Here is a 19,550-nt window from a genome sequence, read left to right as displayed (position 1 = left end):
GAAGAGTTTCACTTTCCCTATGTTTGGGAGTTTCCCTGGGTTGAAGCTGCTTTGTGAATATTCTAATTCGGACTCCTAATTCAGTCTTATCATGGTCTATGAAAATGGCATATCCTTCTGGTTTCTGCCTAAATAAAAAGTGTTATTCTTATCTCCCACACGTCAGTTGAAAAATAGGGCGATGCCTTCTAGATGTGATCACCTCTTTGAGATAGGTTCTCCCATCTCTTTACTCAACGCCTCTCCCCTCCAGGCGGATCCTTTTGTTTTTGTTTGGTTCTCTTTTAATGGCTGTTTATCATTGTGGTTCGGGCATGAGTTATACAGTGAAAGCTAAAATTTCTTTTGTCTTAATAAAAGTAGTTGTTTAGCCTTGTTCTTGTAAAACTAGATGATTTGATCTAGCATTGTAACAGTAAAGCTTTTTAACCAGATGTGTTCTAGAGTTGAAATCAGGACTGTTAATTTGAGATTCTTTGATAGGCCATATAATAAATTGCAGCAAAGGGAGGAATGTGTTTTCGTGTTTCCAGTGACTTGTTTAGCTTTCTCATCACTCCATCAAGTTGATTGCCTGGTTCTAGCTAGATGGTTTAATTTCTCTAAGTAATTGTGTTTGTATATGTGGTTCTTAAAGGAAAATGTAGCTTTGGGTTTGAAGAAAAATATATGCTTGTAGAAAGTGATATATGATATTCCATAGGAAAATCTCGTATAAATTGTATTCTTCACTAGCAAGTTTTTGTGTCAGAGTGCTCATCCTGGTTTAGAGTTTGCATGGCATGTCTGCATTCACCATACACACATGTACCGACATACCCAGCCCCAGTGCTTGTCTCAAACCAACTTAGCAGCCTTTTGGTGGCAATATTTCAAGGGAGTCGCTGGCCCAGAGCTGTGAGAGCCAGAGACAGTCTAGAAGAGGGAATGTTCTGCTAGTGCCGTGCACGTCATGAGAAAGATCATCTGGATGCATAAAACAAGTACTGAATGCGCAGCCAGACACCAAAGAGAACTTCTGGGAAAGCAAACGCCATGGTCCCTGTCTTCTGGGAACTGAGGTAACAAGACATAAACACTTCAGATGGGACGAAGTGTAGAAGGAGTGGAATTAATAAAGGATTCTAGAACAAGGAGAAATCGAGAACAGCAGGGAGAAATTTGGACAGGGGTCAAAGGAGTCTTCTTGAAGAGACATGATTTGGATCAAACTCTGGAGGATGGGTAGAATTTGGAAAGGAATAGTAGGGGTGTTCCAGGCAGTGAGGATACCATAAACCACTGGGAGATAAGTTGAATGTGTGAACAGAGAAAGACTTCCTCCCAGAGGTAAAGAACCTGTGCTTGAGGAGAGCAGGGCAATATTGTTGGCCTACCTTGATTAGCTAAATGAAGAAGTCACCAGTCTGGAACACAAATGGAAACTCATAGAAAGTGGAGAGTTAAACAGCTTACAGGGGACCTGAAAGCCGTTGTGTTTTTATGATAATTTTTAACATGCTGAAAGTCTAGAAAAATAAACTGTCCCTGTGTATAAATAGGACACAGAAAATGGGAGCTGAGTGTATCTCAGCACTCAAGCACTCAGCCAGGCAGACCGGTGAAGCCAGTGAAAAGGATGTGCTTTCTGGACACGAAAATAGCGTGTTAGTGATGGTGATGATGTTAAGAAGTTCTTTGAGGAGACTCATAAGCAGGCGGATACACCATACACAGCAGTGGCTAGATATAGTATCTTTAGCCTTCTAAACTTCCTTGATACTGTTCTTCATAAAAAGCCATTAAGTTAAGAGGGGACTAATATGTTGAGTTTTTGTGGCTAAGCAGTTGCCTTAGTGAAAGGAAACAAAGGAAGGATCTCCAGCACTTCTCTAACCAGAGAAGAGTTAACTAGTGGTCAGCATTGAGGCCGAGTTTAGAATCTTTGTATCTTCTGAAGGGGAAATCTCCAGATTGTTTCTTAGTAGCAGATTACTTTGGTGACAGAGCTCTGGATTGTTACCGGCCTGATGTATATTCAGATACCAGTTTCACCTGCTCTGTGATTTGGGCTGTTTGACTTTTAAGCCTCTGGGTCCTTGTCCACATGTGGGGACAACAATCTACCCGACAGTTATGAGAAAGTAGCATCACTTACTCATTGTATTGGTTGGCATAGAGCAGGTGTTCAACAAACATTGGGTTAGGGTTAGATCTGTTACAAAAAAAAAGTTGATGAGAAGCAGGTGGCTTTAAGTAAAGAAAATATGAGAGAGAAAGAACAGGACCCTGACCATGGTAGGGTAGGATGTGGAGGGTCTGTTTGGGAAGGGTGGTCTGGGACCTTAAAGGCTTTGAACACAAAATGATATGTTGTGCCCCCTTTTTTGTTTGGCTGATGTTTTGTTTTTGTTACTCTTTGTTTCTTATTTTTACACTGTTTCACCTTTATGGAAAAACTACATTGTTCCCAGCCAGGGGTACTGTGTGCTGTCTAGTCTGTGCTCCTGATGGAATCTGATGGAGTTAACATCGGGAAAGGGGACTAAGTCAGGTGAGAGAGAGAACTCTTTAATGTGAAAAAGCAAAAACTGAGGAAAGAACCTGAGCAGAATTGATGAAATAATTGACCTTAAGGAGAGAAACACTGACTTGACCATAAATCCTCAGGTGTTTTGACAAAGGGCACCGTGAGTAGAATAAACATTGTGTGACTGTTTAGGAGGGCTGTGTCTAGGACTGTGTGTAAGGAGGGCTGTGTGAGATACAGTTCAGACAGGAAGTGCAAGTGGACTTCAGGGGTAAGAACTGCTTTGTGACGGACAGAGCTGTGAGTGGCTATGGCAGAAGCCAGACTCTACCTCCCCTTAAGGCCTGCTCCTGCACATCCTGGAGGCTCTGTTGGGCACCGTGTCCTGACCTCGGTGGACATGTTCCTATCTTTTAGAAACCTGATTTTTTTTCTATTCTTCCTTCCAAAACCTAGAAAATTGTGTTTCTCTCCCACTGAAAGAGAGAACCAAGAAGAGAGGACCTGAGAGTGATGTCACCAGGATGCCAACAGAGTTCGTTCCTGACTTTGCTCACCCCTCACAAAAAGGAAGAGAGGATTAGACCTTCCCAGCCAGCCTCCCCTGTGACAGGAAGGACTTAACAAGATGGCCCGATTGCACTCTCTGAGCCTGGGTCGCTACATGGGAACTGCCCACAGCCCTTTTCTGTTTCATGAAAATGCAGAGGGGAAGATAACTCCACCATGTGACCACAGCCCAGGATTAAATCTCTGGTGCATGAGGGCCCACCTTGAACAGGTGGTTGCCCGTCAGAGCAGAAACTGAGCTCAGGGTTTCAAAGTTTCTTCAGTGGCCATGGATGGCAGAATGGAGGGAGTTCATTCAGCTTGCAGGTGTGCAAAACCCACGGAAAACAAACCAGTTCAAAGAATACTGTGGGCAAACTGTGTAAGTCCGTAACAGCTCTTTGTATAGCAGCCTTCACATCTGCTCCTCACAACAGCCCTTTCAGGAAACAAGGTAGTTGTTCCGGTTCTTATTTTTCAACAGATATAGAAACTGAGAGGCAGGAAACTTAAGGACTTAAGTGATAGTATGTCCGAGGTCCCAGCCTGAAGTTCTTTTTACATCAAGCGAGATATAAGGTGGGAGGCCGGTTGTGAGGTGTCTAAGTGAGTGCTGAAATATCAGTAACTTGTAGAAAAATCTGTGCCTCGTAATTAGGGGCACGGCAGGTTGGACCCATCTGAGCATCCCCCTTTCACTTGTTGCCTGACTGACCCACTTTCCCTGCCTCCAACACCATATAATGGTTGAAGGATTGAGCCAGGCAGGGAGTAAGAGCCGCTGCCCCAGTGTTTGAACTGAGCCAGCAGTGTCCTTCTGCCAGAGCTGGACAGCCGCGATCCTCGAGAGCGCTGGCAGCGGCTCCGGCCCTTCAGGTGAGACGCCCTCCATGGCTCCAGCAGGGCGCCCGGGGGCAGGGGGCAGGCCCCTCGTGGAGACGGGCATGGAAAGCAGTGGCTGGCCATGTCGGTGGTGCAGCTTGAGAGCCTTATCCAGCACTGGGGAATGTTGTCCAGTTTTGGAAACAAAAATTTTCTTTATCTTATAGGCAAGTCTTTGTTGACATCTGTATGATAGTCATTGCTTGTAATTAACTGAAATTGTTACCTGTTTTGTGACCTTTTTGGTCTTTTGATTTGCATTTGAGGGGAGGTGTCTTGGTTTCTGAATAGTTTAGACTTGGACTTGTAACAACTCAGTAATCCTCAGCCTCTGTGACTGGTTTAAGCTGGCGGGAGGGGGGCCGAGAATTATTTACTAAGTACTTCTCACCAAATCCAGATGGAGGGCAAACATACCTGTCTGACCGTGTACTTGTTCTCACCTGTGGCCTCTGCCTGTATGCTCTCTCCCCCCTCAGGTCACTGTTTCCGGGAGTCTGAGACATATATGTGGGTGTTTGAGATCATTCATAGACTGGCTTCTTCCCTATGGTATCTGTACAGTCTAGTTTTAATTAAGAGGAAGGTGGGTCAGAATTATGAAAGTGTTTGAAAATGTGAGGGTTTTTTTTTAATGTTTATTTTTGGCTTTTGGGCCTTTGTTGCTGTGTAGGCTTTTCTCTGGTTGTGGTGCGAGGGCTTCTCACTGTGGTGGCTTCTCTTGTTGCCAGGACTAAAGTAGTTGTGACCCACGGGCTTAGTTGCTCCACAGCATGTGGCCAGGGATTGAACCCATGTCTCCTGCATTGGCAGGAGGATTCTTTACCACTGAGCCACCAGAGAAGCCTGAAAATGTGAGATTTTTACATTCATTTTGAATGTATAATCAGAGGGTGGCTTAGGGGAAGTTTTCTGTTCTCAAATGAAAAGTATTTGTAGGAGGTGTATCAGATTACCAGGGTAAGTTTGCTCTTGGCTGTGTTACAGGTATAGTTACACCGGCAGCCAGGCAGTAGTCACCCACCTGAGCAGACCTACACAAGGAAGTCATGGGGAGAGCCCCCTTCTCAGTAGAAATAGCTCATGTGCTACAGCATGGGCCCTTGTTGTTGATCTGTTGAGGGATATTTTATTTCATTTATGCAGATTTTTAATATTTATTTTTTCATTTGGCTGTGCCAGATCTTTGTTGTGGGATCTTAGTTCCCCCACCAGGAATCAAACCCAGGCCCCCTGCACTAAGTGTGCAGAGTCTTAGCCACCGGACTACCAGGGAAGTCCATGATTTGTTGTTTTTTTAAGATTAATAGATACTTACGGTTTCTCCCCAAATCAAGCTTTAAACTGTTGAGACAGTTCCATTCCTCCTCTTCCCCTCAAGTCTCTGGCCCACAGGCATCTAGTTATGCTAGTTTCTTACGAGAGGGCCTCGAGACACTGGGCGCCTCATCAGGAAGTTGCATGTCCCTTTTTCCTTGTCTTAGTGCAAGTGCTCGCGTACCAATACACTGCTCTGTATCTTGCCATTTTCCACTTAGCCGAGTATCTTAAAGGACCTTCCATTTCATTCTTTATAGTGACCTCACTGATTGCCAGTTAGCTTGTTTTCGGGCATTTACTTCTACAAACAATGTGTAATTAACTTCCTTGAATACAGAAGCAAAGCCAGTTCATTAAACACAACTTGACTAAGCGTGATTTTTTTTTTTTTTTTTTGGACTTCTCAGCCTGTAGCAAATTGGTTGGAAAAAGTGCAGCTCCATCTAGGCATTAGGAGCACACTGAGGGAAATCAAAACTTACAGCTTAAATGAAGCAAAGAAACAGAATGCTCACTTTAAAAACACATAAACCACAGCAACAACCACAAAAAGCCTGTATAGCCCAGAGGCCAGCAGTCCAGCCTCCCTGACGTGCCTGGAAGATTTCATTTACTGAGGAATTATTGAGCACCAGTTGCATGCCAGTCCCTGCCTGGCTGGCCTCAGTAGGGCCTTACTGAAGCTCCAGCTGAAAAGCACACCCTTTTTAAGGAGACAGAGTTTTGCAGTATAGCCTTTGGAGAGAAAATCAGTGAAATGGCCAAAGTGAATGTCAGTACATCGTGCTTTCAGGAGGTAATCCTACTAGGGCTCTGCTGGGCTCGTGTTTTATTTACTGTTTTTCCGAGATGACAGGATGTTTCTCCAGCAGGAGGTGATTTCTTAGATTAACATTTCTCTTGAAGTCATACTTACACTGTCGCTTCTTGCAGCAAACTTATTTTCACTTTTCAAATATGGTCATAAGAGAGGAAAATGTCATTTTAGTATCTCAAATGCTGGTCTTTATTTAGGATGAATGAACTTTGACTGTTACTGTTCTCTTGGCAGAACTCAGTAATCCACTTAAGATGCTTCCACAGAAGATAGGCCTGGGTTCATTGGGGCTTCCTCCACAAATATCCTCACCTTTCCACTTACTCTGAGTCCTGCATTAGTATGACGAGATTGGAGAAGAGGGATTTAGGAATCCCTCTTAGGATTCTTACAGTCCTTTCCCAGGGAGGCTTGATTAAAACCACCCTGTCCGTCTTATGCTAGGAATGCGTGCAGGTCTCAGCATCTGACCTGAAGCTGGGAGAGGGAGGAGGTCTCTTTGAGGACTGTAGGTCTCTAAGATCACTGATACTGAGTATTTGTCACCTCAGAGCTCCCAGTTAATCTGAAAGTTTGACTTGCTTTTCATCTGATTGTGCTGGTGGTTTGGCCTTAACGGTGTAAACACACTTGCTGAATAATATGGGGTCAATTTAATTCCATTTTTCCTCCTTATAGATTGGACCCATGGGTCTATTGTGTCCAGTTTCAGACTTCAGGATGAGATGGTCACTTGGAAGGTACCTGCTTACCTCATCTTTTTGGAAATCTGCAGTGAGACCAACGTCCAGGTCCCCATTCACTGTTTTGTTCTCACTTGTCTTGTTTACCCACAGATAATATGCCTAGTCTTGGTTTGCAGACTGATGGTTCCAGAGGTTGTGTTTATACAGACCCATTATTACGACCACTAGCACAGCACTTGACGCGCAGGTGGCTGCTGCTGGGTGGTAGCACTGTTTTTATGTGCAGAGGCTAGCACTTGACTATTATTAGTGAGTGTTCTCTAGCTTTCTCTAAAGAAAAGAAGCCTAAGTTCATGTAATAGCCCCATTTCTATATCCTTGACCTGACCCACTTTTTCTGAAGGTTATGCTATGAAACCTCTTGAGTTTTACAGGGTAAAATATGTAAATAAACTCTTAACCTTGCCAAGCCTATAATTCTCTCCATTGTACGGTGTTTTGGAAACTGACCGTCATTCAAGGAAACCACAAAAGCCAATGGGGGCAGATTCATGCAGGTTAGTGTGGCAGGCCAGTTATTCCAGGGTTGATGGCTCTTTTCATTCTCACATGTTATGCATTGGTGGTGGGAATCAAAATCTGAAGATTATGTTCCTCTCCCTTTAATCACAGGCAGAGTTGTATTTCTGAAAGCCTCCTTTTGTGACTGCTGCTCTTTTTCTGAACTGTGTGTCACCTGTTTTGTGTGGTTCAGTAGCCGTGGGTACAATCATTCATGAACAAACACAAGCTCCGAGACTGCAGACGTCTGCAGGAGCAGCAGGGTTTTGAAGTTGTTGCCTTTCTTTAGCTCTCGGAGCATTCCTGAGTCTTGGGATTGACAGGTCATCGGTCTGACTGAGGTTTTTGACTGGCAGTGATGCTGCTGTGGTTGATAGAGCCAAGAGCCCTGATTTCCTGGGATCCACATGGAGCCATGTGTGCTGTGTTAGTGAGGGTGGGGGTGCATCTCCAGGTCTCCTTTGTCCTAAGCTAGTGGCAGTGTGTGTGTGTTTCAGCGTGGAAGGCTGGTGAATGATAGTGGAAATGACCCGCAACAGTGACTTTATTTGGAGGATGCTGATTTTGGTGGTGGTGGTGGTGGTTTGACTTGTTTCCAGAAAACATACTTTTAGGCTCAAGAGTCTAGGGGGTGGGCAGTACTATGTTTTGAAAACATGGCAGGCCTGTTTCAAAGACCAGTTAAACTGAGTGGATACTTGCAGTCTGCTGGGATGAGGACTTGGATACTTGTGGCACAAGCAGTGTGGATCATGTCCGTGCTCTGTATGTTTTCTGCCAGTGCCTGGATCAAAGTGGAACAGCTCAAGCCCTATCATGCACATAAGGAGGAAATGATAAAGATCAACAAGGGGAAGCGATTCCAGCAAGCTGTGGACGCCGTGGAGGAGTTCCTCAGGAGAGCCAAAGGGAAGGACCAGGTGAGAGGCCCCATGATTCTCACTTTGTGCCGACTCTGGACTGGTTATTTTTTGCATAGTAACTAACAGATTAAATATCACCCGAACCTGAAACTCTATTCTCATGAAATGCCAGTGGGGAGAGAGCTACTTCAGGTCTAAAGCGTCAGCATTTTGCTGGTCAGATTGAAACTCCATGCATCTGGTTGACCTTTCTGGAATAGATTGTTGGCCTCAGGAAAGTCGTTTGGACCCAGCAGAAGTCCCTCAGCTTTTGAGTACAGCACAGGCCTTCTCCCTTTTATGGAGGTTAGGAGCATGCCTCTGGGATCTGTCCACTGCCTGAATGTAAATCCAGTTTGGGGACTGTGGGCAAATGACTTGAATTTTATTTTACTCTACTTGCCCAAATGTAAGCAGAGATGACAGCAGCGCCTACTTCATAGGATTTTCATGTGGATAACGCATGTATAGAAAGTGCTCACCACCGGGAGTGGCCCGTGTAAATAGGGGTCTCGATGGTAGCAGCCATTGTGGTGGTTATCACTATTATTATTAAACTTACAGACATCATCCCACAGTTCTGCTGATGACAAGAATCGGCGTAATTCCAGTGAGGAGAGAAGTAGGCCAATCTCAGGTGATGAGAAGCGCAAGCTTAGCCTGTCTGAAGGGAAGGTGAAGAAGAACATGGGAGAAGGAAAGAAGAGGGTGCCTTCAGGCTCCTCAGAGCGAGGCTCCAAGTCCCCTCTGAAGAGAGCCCAGGAGCAGAGTCCCCGGAAGCGGGGTCGGCCCCCCAAGGACGAGAAGGTTGGTTCTGTCTCTAGCTTCTGGGACTGGTGACTGTCCTTCGTACAGGGCAGAGTCGAGCTCTCCTGTGTGCTTCAGCTCCCTGAACGGACGTAGGGCCCCCTGCTCTGTGCTGTCCTAAAGAATTCTGCAGACAGGGAAAGGGTACTGCCTGGACGCACAGGCGTGAAATAGGAACACAACTCAGGCATTCGACCAGACACATGGTCAGGAGTAGAAGGGCCACTGAGCCAGCGTGCAAGGGCTGAGCAGGAAAGAAGGGAAGGGCTTCCACGGACGAAGGGCACAGCCCACATGGGCTTGATGTTGGCGGGCATAGTCTCAGTCCTAGTACAGGACGAGGAGGAGGACAGACGGGTAAAGGCAGCTTGTCACTAGGTCGTGGAGAGCCTCCAGGTCTGCTTAAGCAGTGTTGTACTGCCACGGAGTCAGTAGGGTGGCATGAAGGTGTTAGAGCTGGACGTGGAGGTGGCGGTGTTCGCCAGGCTGTGTGTTACGGGTCACAACTGGCAGTGAAGGAAGGCTCAAAGCTGATGAGAAGGGTAACGTCAGGTGTGCATTCATAGTAGGATTTCCTTGGGCAAGGGGAGGGGGACGTTAGCAAATACTGAAAGGAACTATGTGAGAAGCACTTCAGAGGAGGAGTTGGTAAGATTTGGTAACTGGTTACATCTAGGGGATGATGAGAAAAGGGGAAAGGAGATGATTTCAAGTCTGTACCTGGAGAAACTTGCCTTTCTTCTGAGCAGAGGAGCTGGCTTTTGGGGTGAGAGGACCGGTTCTGTGTGTAATGACATTGAGGGATGTCTAGACTACCAGGGAGGCATCCAGGAACGTAGGATGGAAATGTTGGTGTGGGGGAGCGAATATCTAGAGAGGACATTAGATCCCAGAGCCCTGATTGTGGTTGTCTTGAGGGAAAGCCAGGAGAGAGGAGAGGGGAGGGAAGAAGTTGGCTTTGCAGAGAGCATGCCCACAACTCAAGGCTGGAAGAAGTGGGTGGAGCCAACGAAGGGAAGTGAGGCAGAAGTAACATACCTCTCACCTTTCCAGAAAGATCTGTGTGGGTCTTGGGAGCCAAAGGAGGAAGATTTGAGATGGAGCAGGTAATCTGTCAGCACCCAGGGGAAGATTGTTAGAGCAGGATCGGAGACTGAAAGCCACATGGCCGGCACAGACCTGGGATGATGGGGCTGTGATGAATGCTGGATGTCAGATGGAGGCGCACAGGTTGAGACACCAGCGAGACCAGGCAGGGACGGGAAGAGGGTGCTTAAGCAGGAGACTGAGCCGAAGGTGTTAGGGTGGCAGCAGCTGCCGTCTGGCGAGGCCGTGCCCCACCCTCGGGCTCCCAGCCAACTTTTGCCAGATCCTTTGGTTTTTCTCAAGAGAAGCTGGAAATACAGATTTTAAGTGAAATGTTCCTATTTTAAGTATTAGAAGCTCATTCAAATTTTTACAACGCTTCTAAGTACGAAGGAGCATCACTCTGGACTACATTCAGCCTGTCGGCTGCCGCAGTACAACCTCTGTGTTAGAGCAGGCCCTTCTGGCTGCTCAGTGACCTAAGACACGATAGATGAGAGCAGCTGAGTGGTGGGGACCTCCGGCCAGAGTGAGGGGAGCTTAGAAACTGCCGGGTGTGGGGCATGAAGGACTTCCAGGAGATGTGATCTGGATTGATCCGGTTGAGTTGATTTCCTGGGGACCCACAGAAATCTGGGCTGTCGGGTTTTATCTGTTCTCCAAATGCATAGTGTCTGGCATCTCACACCATGGATCTCACCACCTCCTGTGCTCACCCTGAAGAGAAACAGTTTCTTTGGGGGTAAAGGGAAGTATGAAGGAGAGGTAAGGAGGAGGCCCTGGGGTCTCCATGACCTGCTACAGCTGTGCGACCGTGGCCAGCTCCCTTCACCTCAGTTTCCTTGTCTGGTCATTGAAGATAACAGTGCGTCTTAGGTTTAAGAATTAAATGAGTAACACAAGCCAAGCAGATAAGACAGTGCCTGCAACACTATACATTTGACAAACATTGCACATTTATTATTTTTCAGCAGTAGCCTTTGTGCGGTGAGAGTGTGGTGGTTGTAGTGCACTCCTGGGGGCTACTGCCAGTCTTACGTGGAGGGACTCTTCTCACACAAGCGTGTGTGTTGCTATAGTGATTGTCATTTGGCTGCGAGCTCCTCACTGAAGCAGAGTGAGTAGTCTAGCTAGGCAGAGCCCCAGATGAGTGCTGTTCTGAGCTATAATCCTCTGTCCCGTGAGGATTAACGGAAAAGGCTGAGCTTGACGACAGGGGTGTTGATTACGTGTAGGAAGGCCAAGGCTGGGTTTGTGTCCAGCTGCACGGGGGAGCCATGCTCGGGGGGTGCACACTCACCCTCTCTCTGGGGCTCGAGTCCTGAGCGGAGAACTGGGACTCTGGGCACGGACCACAGAGCAAAACAGAACTATCCTGTGGCTCTCCTAAAAATCCAGACTCAGGCAGGGAGTCAGGGGTGGAGGCCTTTGCTCAGTGCTGGGTGGACAGCTGTGTTCCTGCTTTACTGTTGTTCTGTTGTTGTGGTCACTAGGCTAGTGACTATTTACATTTAAATTAATTTACATTCAACACAAATTAAAATCCAGTTACTCAAGTCACACTGGCCACGTGATAGGTGCTCCATAGTAACACGTGCCTAGACCGAGCGGATACAGAACACGTCCATCGTGACTGCAGCTTCTCTGGGGCAGCACTGCTCTGGGCTGCTTTGTTTCGTCTTGCACATCTCCACGCCGGTCTGGAGATCTAGGGATAAAGCTGTACAGCTCGTCTGCTCCTGCCCCTCTGCCCGGCTTACCTCGTGTCCCTGTCCCCATTTGCTGTCTCCCAGCCTCAGTGGTCCTCCTGACACTTCATCTCAGCTATCTAGTGGAGAGCTTGACCTGCTGCACTGAGCTCTTGACTCCCTGCCCCCACGGCGCCTGCCTTCTGTCTGGGGGGAGAATGAACTCCTGGATCCTGACTGCCCCAGGATCTAATTCTGGCTTCATCACTTACTGGCTCTAAAATGTTGGGCCGATCTCCTCACTGCACCACGTGGCTTCCTTAGTTTCTTTTCAGATACGATGGATTCCTTTTGAAGCCAGTACTGTTTTCCTAATGCTCGTTATTTGCAATAAGGAGTTTTCCCTGTGACCTGCTGATCACACTGCAGACCACAGTTGGTCTTTCAGGTTACCTCCATCCTTGAGGAATTTTGGCCCAGGAGCACATTTGTCATTCTGGACCAGAGAAAAGAGAACTTCCCTCTGTGTTGACAAAGACTTGCCCTGTTTCTCCCAATAAGACAGTCATCAGAGCTGTGCCTGGGGAGACCATGGAGCTGGCTAGGATAGTTTGGGACGGAGTGTGACTGAAGGAAGCAAAGCAGTGAAGAGGGGCCCCCAATTGAGGGAGGAAGACAAGTGCTCCTGAGGTGCCACAGTGTTGTGACCACCTGTCTTTCCCTCTGTAGGACCTCAGCATCCCTGAGTCTAGTACTGTGAAGGGGATGATGGCTGGACCCATGGCCACGTTTAAATGGCAGCCGAACGTGAGTGAGGTAATGACCCCTCCCTTGGGCCATGACAAGCCCAGCCTCAGAGCTGGTTTCCCAGCCTGACACTGTGGTGTGCTTTTCCCGACACTTTTTAATTGCCAATGAATACAGAAGTGTGCGAGTCCACCCTGGCGCAGGCTTGCTGTCAAGTTTATTTAACTCGCTCCAGACCGTTTGGCATACCCACTTAACCATCAGGTATATAATCACATATCCATGTTACAGGTTTTCGCTTTGGGGAGTAGTGTTGATTTTTACAAAAGTGGGATCATTCTGCAGTTTTTTCCCACTTGGTACTTTATAGACATACCTTGGTCACGTGCGCGGCTGTGATGTTTGGTCACCTGCACGCTGCCTTACCCTTGGCGTGGGTGCGCCCGCTGCTCCCCTGTTGCTGGGCCTGTGTGTGAAAAGCCCTTGAAAGCCTTGCAGTCGTTGCTTCCTCCTTCCTGTTAATATTAACCCTCTGTGAGCATTTGGCGCCAGGTACGAGGGGTCCAAAATCCTATGACTTGGAGGAGCCTGAGAATTTGGCTTGGTCTGCTGGGTCATCTGAAGTGACTGGTGAATGCTGGATTTGAAAATCACTGGTACACTTTTTAATTATTTTTCCACAGTGTTTGGGAGTAATTTATACACCAGCCTGGCCGAAACATCCATTCTTTTCCACTTGAAGCCAGTTTTCCTCCAGTTGGAATGGGCATTGTTTATGAAAGGCTTAGAACCAGAGTGGGAAACGAGCTCCCAGGTAGTTGTAAGCTCAGCTCCCAAAGGTGTGTCAGCCAGGGGAGAGACTGGTTATCAGTAGGAGGTGACCTCTGGTAGAAGATAATTTGTTTTATTCAATCATTTTCTGATTTCAGCCTGTTAAAGATGCAGACCCTCATTTCCATCACTTCCTGCTCAGCCAAACTGAGAAGGTAAGCTTGTTCCTTGAGGTTCCTGATCCTCCCTTAGGAGCTAGCCTGAGGGGAGAGTGCTGCTTCGCTGGAGCCTCACCCTAGTCCGCTGCCTGTACTCTGTCCAGAGCAACTAGTTAAATTTAAATCACGTAGAGGACCACTCATGAATCAGGCATTGTTAAGATTTAAAAGGAACCCAAAGAAGCTTTTAAAACTTCGTGGCTGTGTGCTTGAGACATTTGTGGTCGCCCTCAGAGTCTAGGACAGAAAGCCAGCCTCAGGAGCCGGCATCCACCCATGGGTGGCCAGTGCTGCTGGATGAAGGCAGTCTTCCATGAGCCCTGGGGGTCGGGGGCGGTTTCCCCAGGTGTCTCCCCAGGGCTGTCGGTTAGGCTGAGCCCTGATAGGATCTGCTGATGGTGTGTGACCTTGGAGTTGACACATCAGGATTCCAAGGCTGGGTACACTGACCACGCCTATAATTTTGGACATATAAACCTCTGATTTTCAGCGTCATCACCAGCAAAAAGCAGCTTGTAGAGCTGCATGAGAACCGAGTGGAGTAATGCAAGTTAAGTTTTCATGTGTTGGAGTTCAGCAAAGTTGGACACCAAATAAGTTTTGATCTTAACTTTCTGTTTTGGGTCTCACCTCAGTAGGGAAATAGTAACTAAGACCAGTTAAATGTTCAGTTTAATAAGTAATTTTTTTTCACTCCCTCTTTATTAGCCAGCTGTCTGTTACCAGGCAATCACAAAGAAGTTGAAAATATGTGAAGAGGTACGTAAGTTCTACGCCTCCTCACTTGTATTCTCACCAGGGCCTGGCATGGGCAGGCCGGCCTGACGACCTGTGTTTCCTCCCCCAGGAGACGGGGTCCACCTCCATCCAGGCCGCAGACAGCACGGCGGTGAATGGCAGCGTCACACCCACAGACAAAAAGTAGGGCCTTCGGGGGAGGGCTTCCTTGGGCTCTGGTTCTGTGGGTCTGGGGGTGACTTCAAGGCAGCTTCTTAAGGGTTGTGTCCCAGCCGTTGCTGGGACTAAGTGGAAAGAGAAAGGGAAAATTGTAATTCTTAACGATTTGCCTGGGAGTAACTTGACTTGCGGAAGACAGAAATTGCCCTGTACATTCGTACCATGAATTTGCTCACTAGTGAGTCTCCTAAGCAGGGAACACTTGGGTCAGTGGTTCTCAGACCTTCCTGAACCACCTGGAAGACCCTTCGTAAAGCACCAGTTGCTGGGCTGCACCCCTAGAGTTTCTGGATCAGTCAGTCTCAGGTGGACCAGTTCCCAGATAAGTGGCTGCTCATCAGGAGACCACACTTGAAGAACTCCTCACCTTGGCCCTGGTGGGGGCAGATGGGAGCAAAAGATGAAGGCAGCCTGTTGTCCTGCCTTCCCCAGTCCTCCCAATGTACCTGCCGGCTGCCCTCCGCCCCACCCAGACAAGTGGGGAGCCTTGACTGCGATCCCCAGGCCTTAGCTGGCATCCACCCTCGCCTTTGCCTGTATTCTGATGCCCCCTTGTGCTTCTGAGTCGTGATGATGAGGGCTCTTAAGGAAGGAGCATTCTCCTAAAGAACGTCTGAATCTCCCATCTGAGTCTTCTGTGCGGTTCTTTCTCAGACTAAAACACTTTTTTTGTGCTGTTGAAGTCACTTGTTCAACCAGATATATTTGGTGAACTTCCATTGTGGTGTGAAGGAGCTGGAGGCATGTGCTAATTAAAGGAGGAATGGGTGTTGCCCATTAAATCAACGAGGAATGTGTTGGCTTATTTTTTTAAAAAATCCAACTCCAGGCTGAGGACAGAGTCCAGTGTTTTCTGCCATCACTCAAATCCTTTTTTATTACGAGTGTAAAGCCAGCTGCTGAGCAGATTAGCTGCGTTGCACCCAGTGCACCTGGTCCACATTTTCCTTGCCTCAAGGACACCGCGAGCAACTGTCAGTGTACAAATGCATATCCCCAGGTCTTCCGGGTGTCCTGGAACACTGAACAAAGGAAAGAGAATTAGTCTGTCATGATTTACAATCCTAGAGAAAACTGGTTGCCACCCACCCAGATAGCTGTGAATAACAGATACCTTTGGTGAGGAGAGTGGTGGGTTCCATTTTCAGCATTTAATTCAGGTGACTTAGAGCAGGCTAGACAGAGAACACGAGAAACATGAGAGTGTTGTATTCCCACAAGGATTGGGGAACCTTTGAGCCCGTTAGCAGAGGTGGCTGCAGATATGGCTCCCAGGAGACTGAAAATACTGAAGGATAACATCGGTCAGAGTGGAGAAGCTGCAGACAACATTAGAGCTGAGAGAGAGACAAGCTGGAAACAAGACCATGAGGTAGTAAATGAAGAAAGAGGCGTTGCTTAACCATGTCTTGTGCAAGGAGAGAGAAAGAATTGTAGGAACCAAGAAGAGACATTTGAGCAAGATAAAATCATCCATTGAACCATGTGGCAGCTATGAGCCCCAAGTTCTGGGGCTGCAGGAAAGAGCAGGCGAGCTGTAGCAAGTGCAGGTAAGCAGCACGTACTGACCACCTGAGTTTTAGTCACAGAAGGAGCATAACGGGCTTGCAGTTAGAAGGTGTGGGGAGAGTAGAGGACGGGCCCAGGTTGAGCAATGGGAAAGAGGTTCAGGAGAAGACTCCACGTACCAGGGAAGACTGACTCCAAAGAGCAGGTGAGGCTTTGAAGAGGCGTGGCGAAGCCCATCCCTGCTGACTGCATGAAGAGAGCAAAGGTGGTGCAGAGCCTGAAGCCAGGAAGGGGAGGTGAGCACCAGGACGTCGGCTTGTGCAGGCAAGGACGGTGGGGGCTCCGCACGTGTGGCGCCTGTTACGTGTCATGGATCCCAGGGTGCTCGAAGTTGGCACCTCAAGGCCTTGCACCTGAGGTGGCTGGCGAGGAACTGTTGCATGCGCTGAAGATAAATGTCTGGCTTCTCACTGCAGTGGAGTTGTAAGCTCAGCCCCTCCATCAAAGCAACAAGGAAATGGTTGGGAAGACTTGCCATAACCTGTATGAGTCATACTTCTTGCAGTGGCAGTTGAGGGTTTAGAAATGCTTGTGTAAACTTCTGAGCACTTCTGAACAGGGCCAGAGTGAGAAAAGGCGCACTCTGCCAGCCCTCCCACTGGCTCTGCGGTCATGGTATCAGCACACTGCAGAGCAGTGTGCGTGGTGGACTGAGGTGAGGTTCCCCAGGTTTAAGAGGAACAGAGCCAGGGTAGTAGTCATAATCCCACCCTGTCCTCCCCTCCACCCTGTTCCCCACTCTGAACTGACCAGTCTGTCTTTCTAGGATAGGATTTTTGGGCCTTGGCCTCATGGGAAGTGGCATTGTCTCCAACTTGCTAAAAATGGGCCACACGGTGACTGTCTGGAACCGGACTGCAGAGAAAGTAAGCATTCATGGTGGCACTTCTTGGGTGTGGTGGGGCCTGGGCCTTGGAGTTGGGGCAACTAAGGATAGGAGTCGCCCTGCTGTCTCTGCTCCACGTTCTGTGTGCATGGAGTAGAAGCCAAGCTCCAAGTCCAGGCAGGGGAGGATGCAGATAAGCCAGCATAGGATGCGATCATAAAAACTAAATATTGAAAATACCCAGGGGTATAACATGAAACAGAAATTTATCCGTCTGTGCCATTACCTGAAATAGGTAACAGGAGGTAAAAGAGAAAAAAACCTGTCAGGTTTTTCCGTGTGTGTGTGTGTGTGAGTGTGTGTGTGTGTGTGTGTGAGTATGTGTGTGTGTGTGATGAATTCATTGATATGGAGAGTGCATCAGCAGATCTGCTTCATCTGAGTTAATGGCCATGCTCTGTTGTGTTTGGATTGTGTTAACAACCCTGTGCCACAGAACATTCTGCGGTGAAGGAGCTGTGCTGTATCTGCACTGGCCTCTATGAGAGCCAGTGACCTCATGTGGCTCTGAAATACTTGGATTCGTGGCTCATGGACTGAAGAATCGAATTTTAAGATTATTTCACTTAAAATTAAGCAGTCCTAGTGGCTACCACGTTGGACAGGACAGGTTCAGGAATTCTTCATCTAAGGTGGTCCGTGGCTTCACGGGGCCTGTGCATACCCTGAAATGGAATTCCAAGTCTTGTGTAATGGAGAGAGGTCATGGCTCCCCTCAAGTTCTCATCCAGGAAAAGGTGAAGAACCATAATCTAAGTACCAGAAAAATAATTCACTGTGCTTGCCAGGGACAGAGAGACAAAGAAGGAACCAGCCTCTTGAGGAACAAGGTGTGGCTGAGCGTGTGTTTGTGAAGTGATGGGTGAGCATCCCATGTATGCAGCAAAGGGAGAGCTGGAGTGAAGGGAGATAGTAGAGCTGATGGATTTAGATTAACAAAAATGTTCCAGGCGAGGTAAGCAGTTCACTGGGTTGAAACAGCCCCTTTTCAAGAATAACAAGGAACTGGTTGGAGAGTAGGTGGAGCCTGGGAGAAAGGGCACTGAAGGCTGTTCTAAGAGATGTGGGCTTCAAGTGCTGGGCATGAGGTAGGCGTTGCAGGACCTGGGTCAGGAGTGAAATCCTGGAGACTGTTGGCAGATACTTTGTGATTCAAGGCCAAGGCAACCAGGAAATCTAGACACACACAGTTGAAGGACATTGGGAAACTCCAAGTGTATGTTCCCATTTGATAGAAGTGCCTCTGGTCAGCTTGTTTCCTTGATTGGAAAGCCTGTTAATAAACATGGCTATGCCTTTCAGATTAATTTATGAGAAGGCAGTACAGCAAAGCAGTTACGAATGTGAGTTTGGAATCAGCTGTTACCCTCTTTCTTCAAAAGAAAAAACCAGAAGAAAACAAAATTTAATATTAATATAGATCTTTTTAGAAGTCTAAAAGAGTTACCAAAGGAAAAGATGAATGGGTGTTGATACTACTTCCCACAACAACAAAAAAGAAAACTTGAAAACAAGGTTTTGTATTCTTAAATTTTCCCACTATCCTAACAATTTTTGTGTTTTTCCCTAGTTTTTCTGTGTGTGTGTGTTTTTATTGAAGTACAGTTGATTTACAATAGTACGTTAGTTTCAGGTGTACAGCACAGTGATTCAGTGTTTGTACAAGTTATGCTGCATTGAAAGTTATTATGAAATAATGACTGTTTTTCTGTGCTGCAAAATGTATCTTCGTAGCTTATTTATTTTATACGTAACAGCTTGTACTGTCCCCTACTCCTGTCTTGCCTCTCCCTGATTCCCTTTCCACACTGGTAGTTTGTTCTAAATCTGTTTCTTTTTTGTTATATTCATTCATTTGTTTTACTTTTTAGGTTCCATATGTAAGTCCTGGAGAAGGAAATGGCAACCCACTCCAGTATTCTTGCCTGGAGAATTCTATGGACTAAGGAGCCTGGTGGGCTACATCCATGGGGTCTCAAAAAGTCAGACACGACTGAGCGACTAACACACACATAAGTGCAGGTGTAGAGTATTTGTCTGTCTCTGTCTGACTTATTTCACTAAGCATAATAGTATTCTCTAGGTCCATCCACGTTGTTGCGCATGGCAGAACTTCTTTTTTTTATGGCTAATATTCCTCTGTGTGTATGTATACCACATACATACACACATAGTATGAATGCATGTTCATCCATTCATCTGTTGATGGGCACTGAGGTTGCTTCCATATTTTGGCTTTTGTAGTGCTGCTTTGAACATGTGGGGTGCATGCAAATTAGTGTTTTTATTTTCTTTAGATATAAAACCAGGAGTGGAATTTCTTATTAAACAAATAGTTTAATAATGATATAAAGATTTTTAAATAGGTCACGAGACAATCAACAAAGGTATTAGATATTTTGTACTTAGAAATAATCAAAATGTATCACACAAAGAAGTTGCTATTTTTGGCTTGTTAAATCACAAGTAGGACAAAACGTTAATATATTTATGGGTACTGTGTTGTTTTTAAATAATGTATTCCATGCTGCTGATCTTATAAAACCATTTTCAGAGCCTGTTTTTTACCCTCAGTTCAGTTCAGTTGCTTGATTG

General features: G+C 46.8%; 1 protein-coding gene across 6 annotated transcripts in view; it reads left to right on the top strand.

The window, feature by feature from the left end:
* GLYR1 (glyoxylate reductase 1 homolog) overlaps positions 1 to 19,550 on the top strand; it is a 31,789-nt gene that overhangs the window by 2,162 nt on the left and 10,077 nt on the right. For 2 of the 6 annotated variants that reach the window (XM_059881404.1, NM_001040568.2), the window contains 7 exon segments: positions 8,106 to 8,244; positions 8,791 to 9,033; positions 12,537 to 12,623; positions 13,484 to 13,540; positions 14,252 to 14,302; positions 14,391 to 14,464; positions 16,836 to 16,935. In XM_059881404.1, coding sequence (XP_059737387.1) covers positions 8,106 to 8,244; positions 8,791 to 9,033; positions 12,537 to 12,623; positions 13,484 to 13,540; positions 14,252 to 14,302; positions 14,391 to 14,464; positions 16,836 to 16,935 — 751 coding nt within the window. 6 annotated transcript variants of the gene reach the window in all.

This window comes from Bos taurus, chromosome 25 (assembly GCF_002263795.3).
Source record: "Bos taurus isolate L1 Dominette 01449 registration number 42190680 breed Hereford chromosome 25, ARS-UCD2.0, whole genome shotgun sequence".
Classification (NCBI taxonomy): domain Eukaryota; kingdom Metazoa; phylum Chordata; class Mammalia; order Artiodactyla; family Bovidae; genus Bos; species Bos taurus.
The sequence above is the reverse complement of the archived record's forward strand: the minus strand, read 5'-3'. Positions and strand labels throughout refer to the sequence as shown.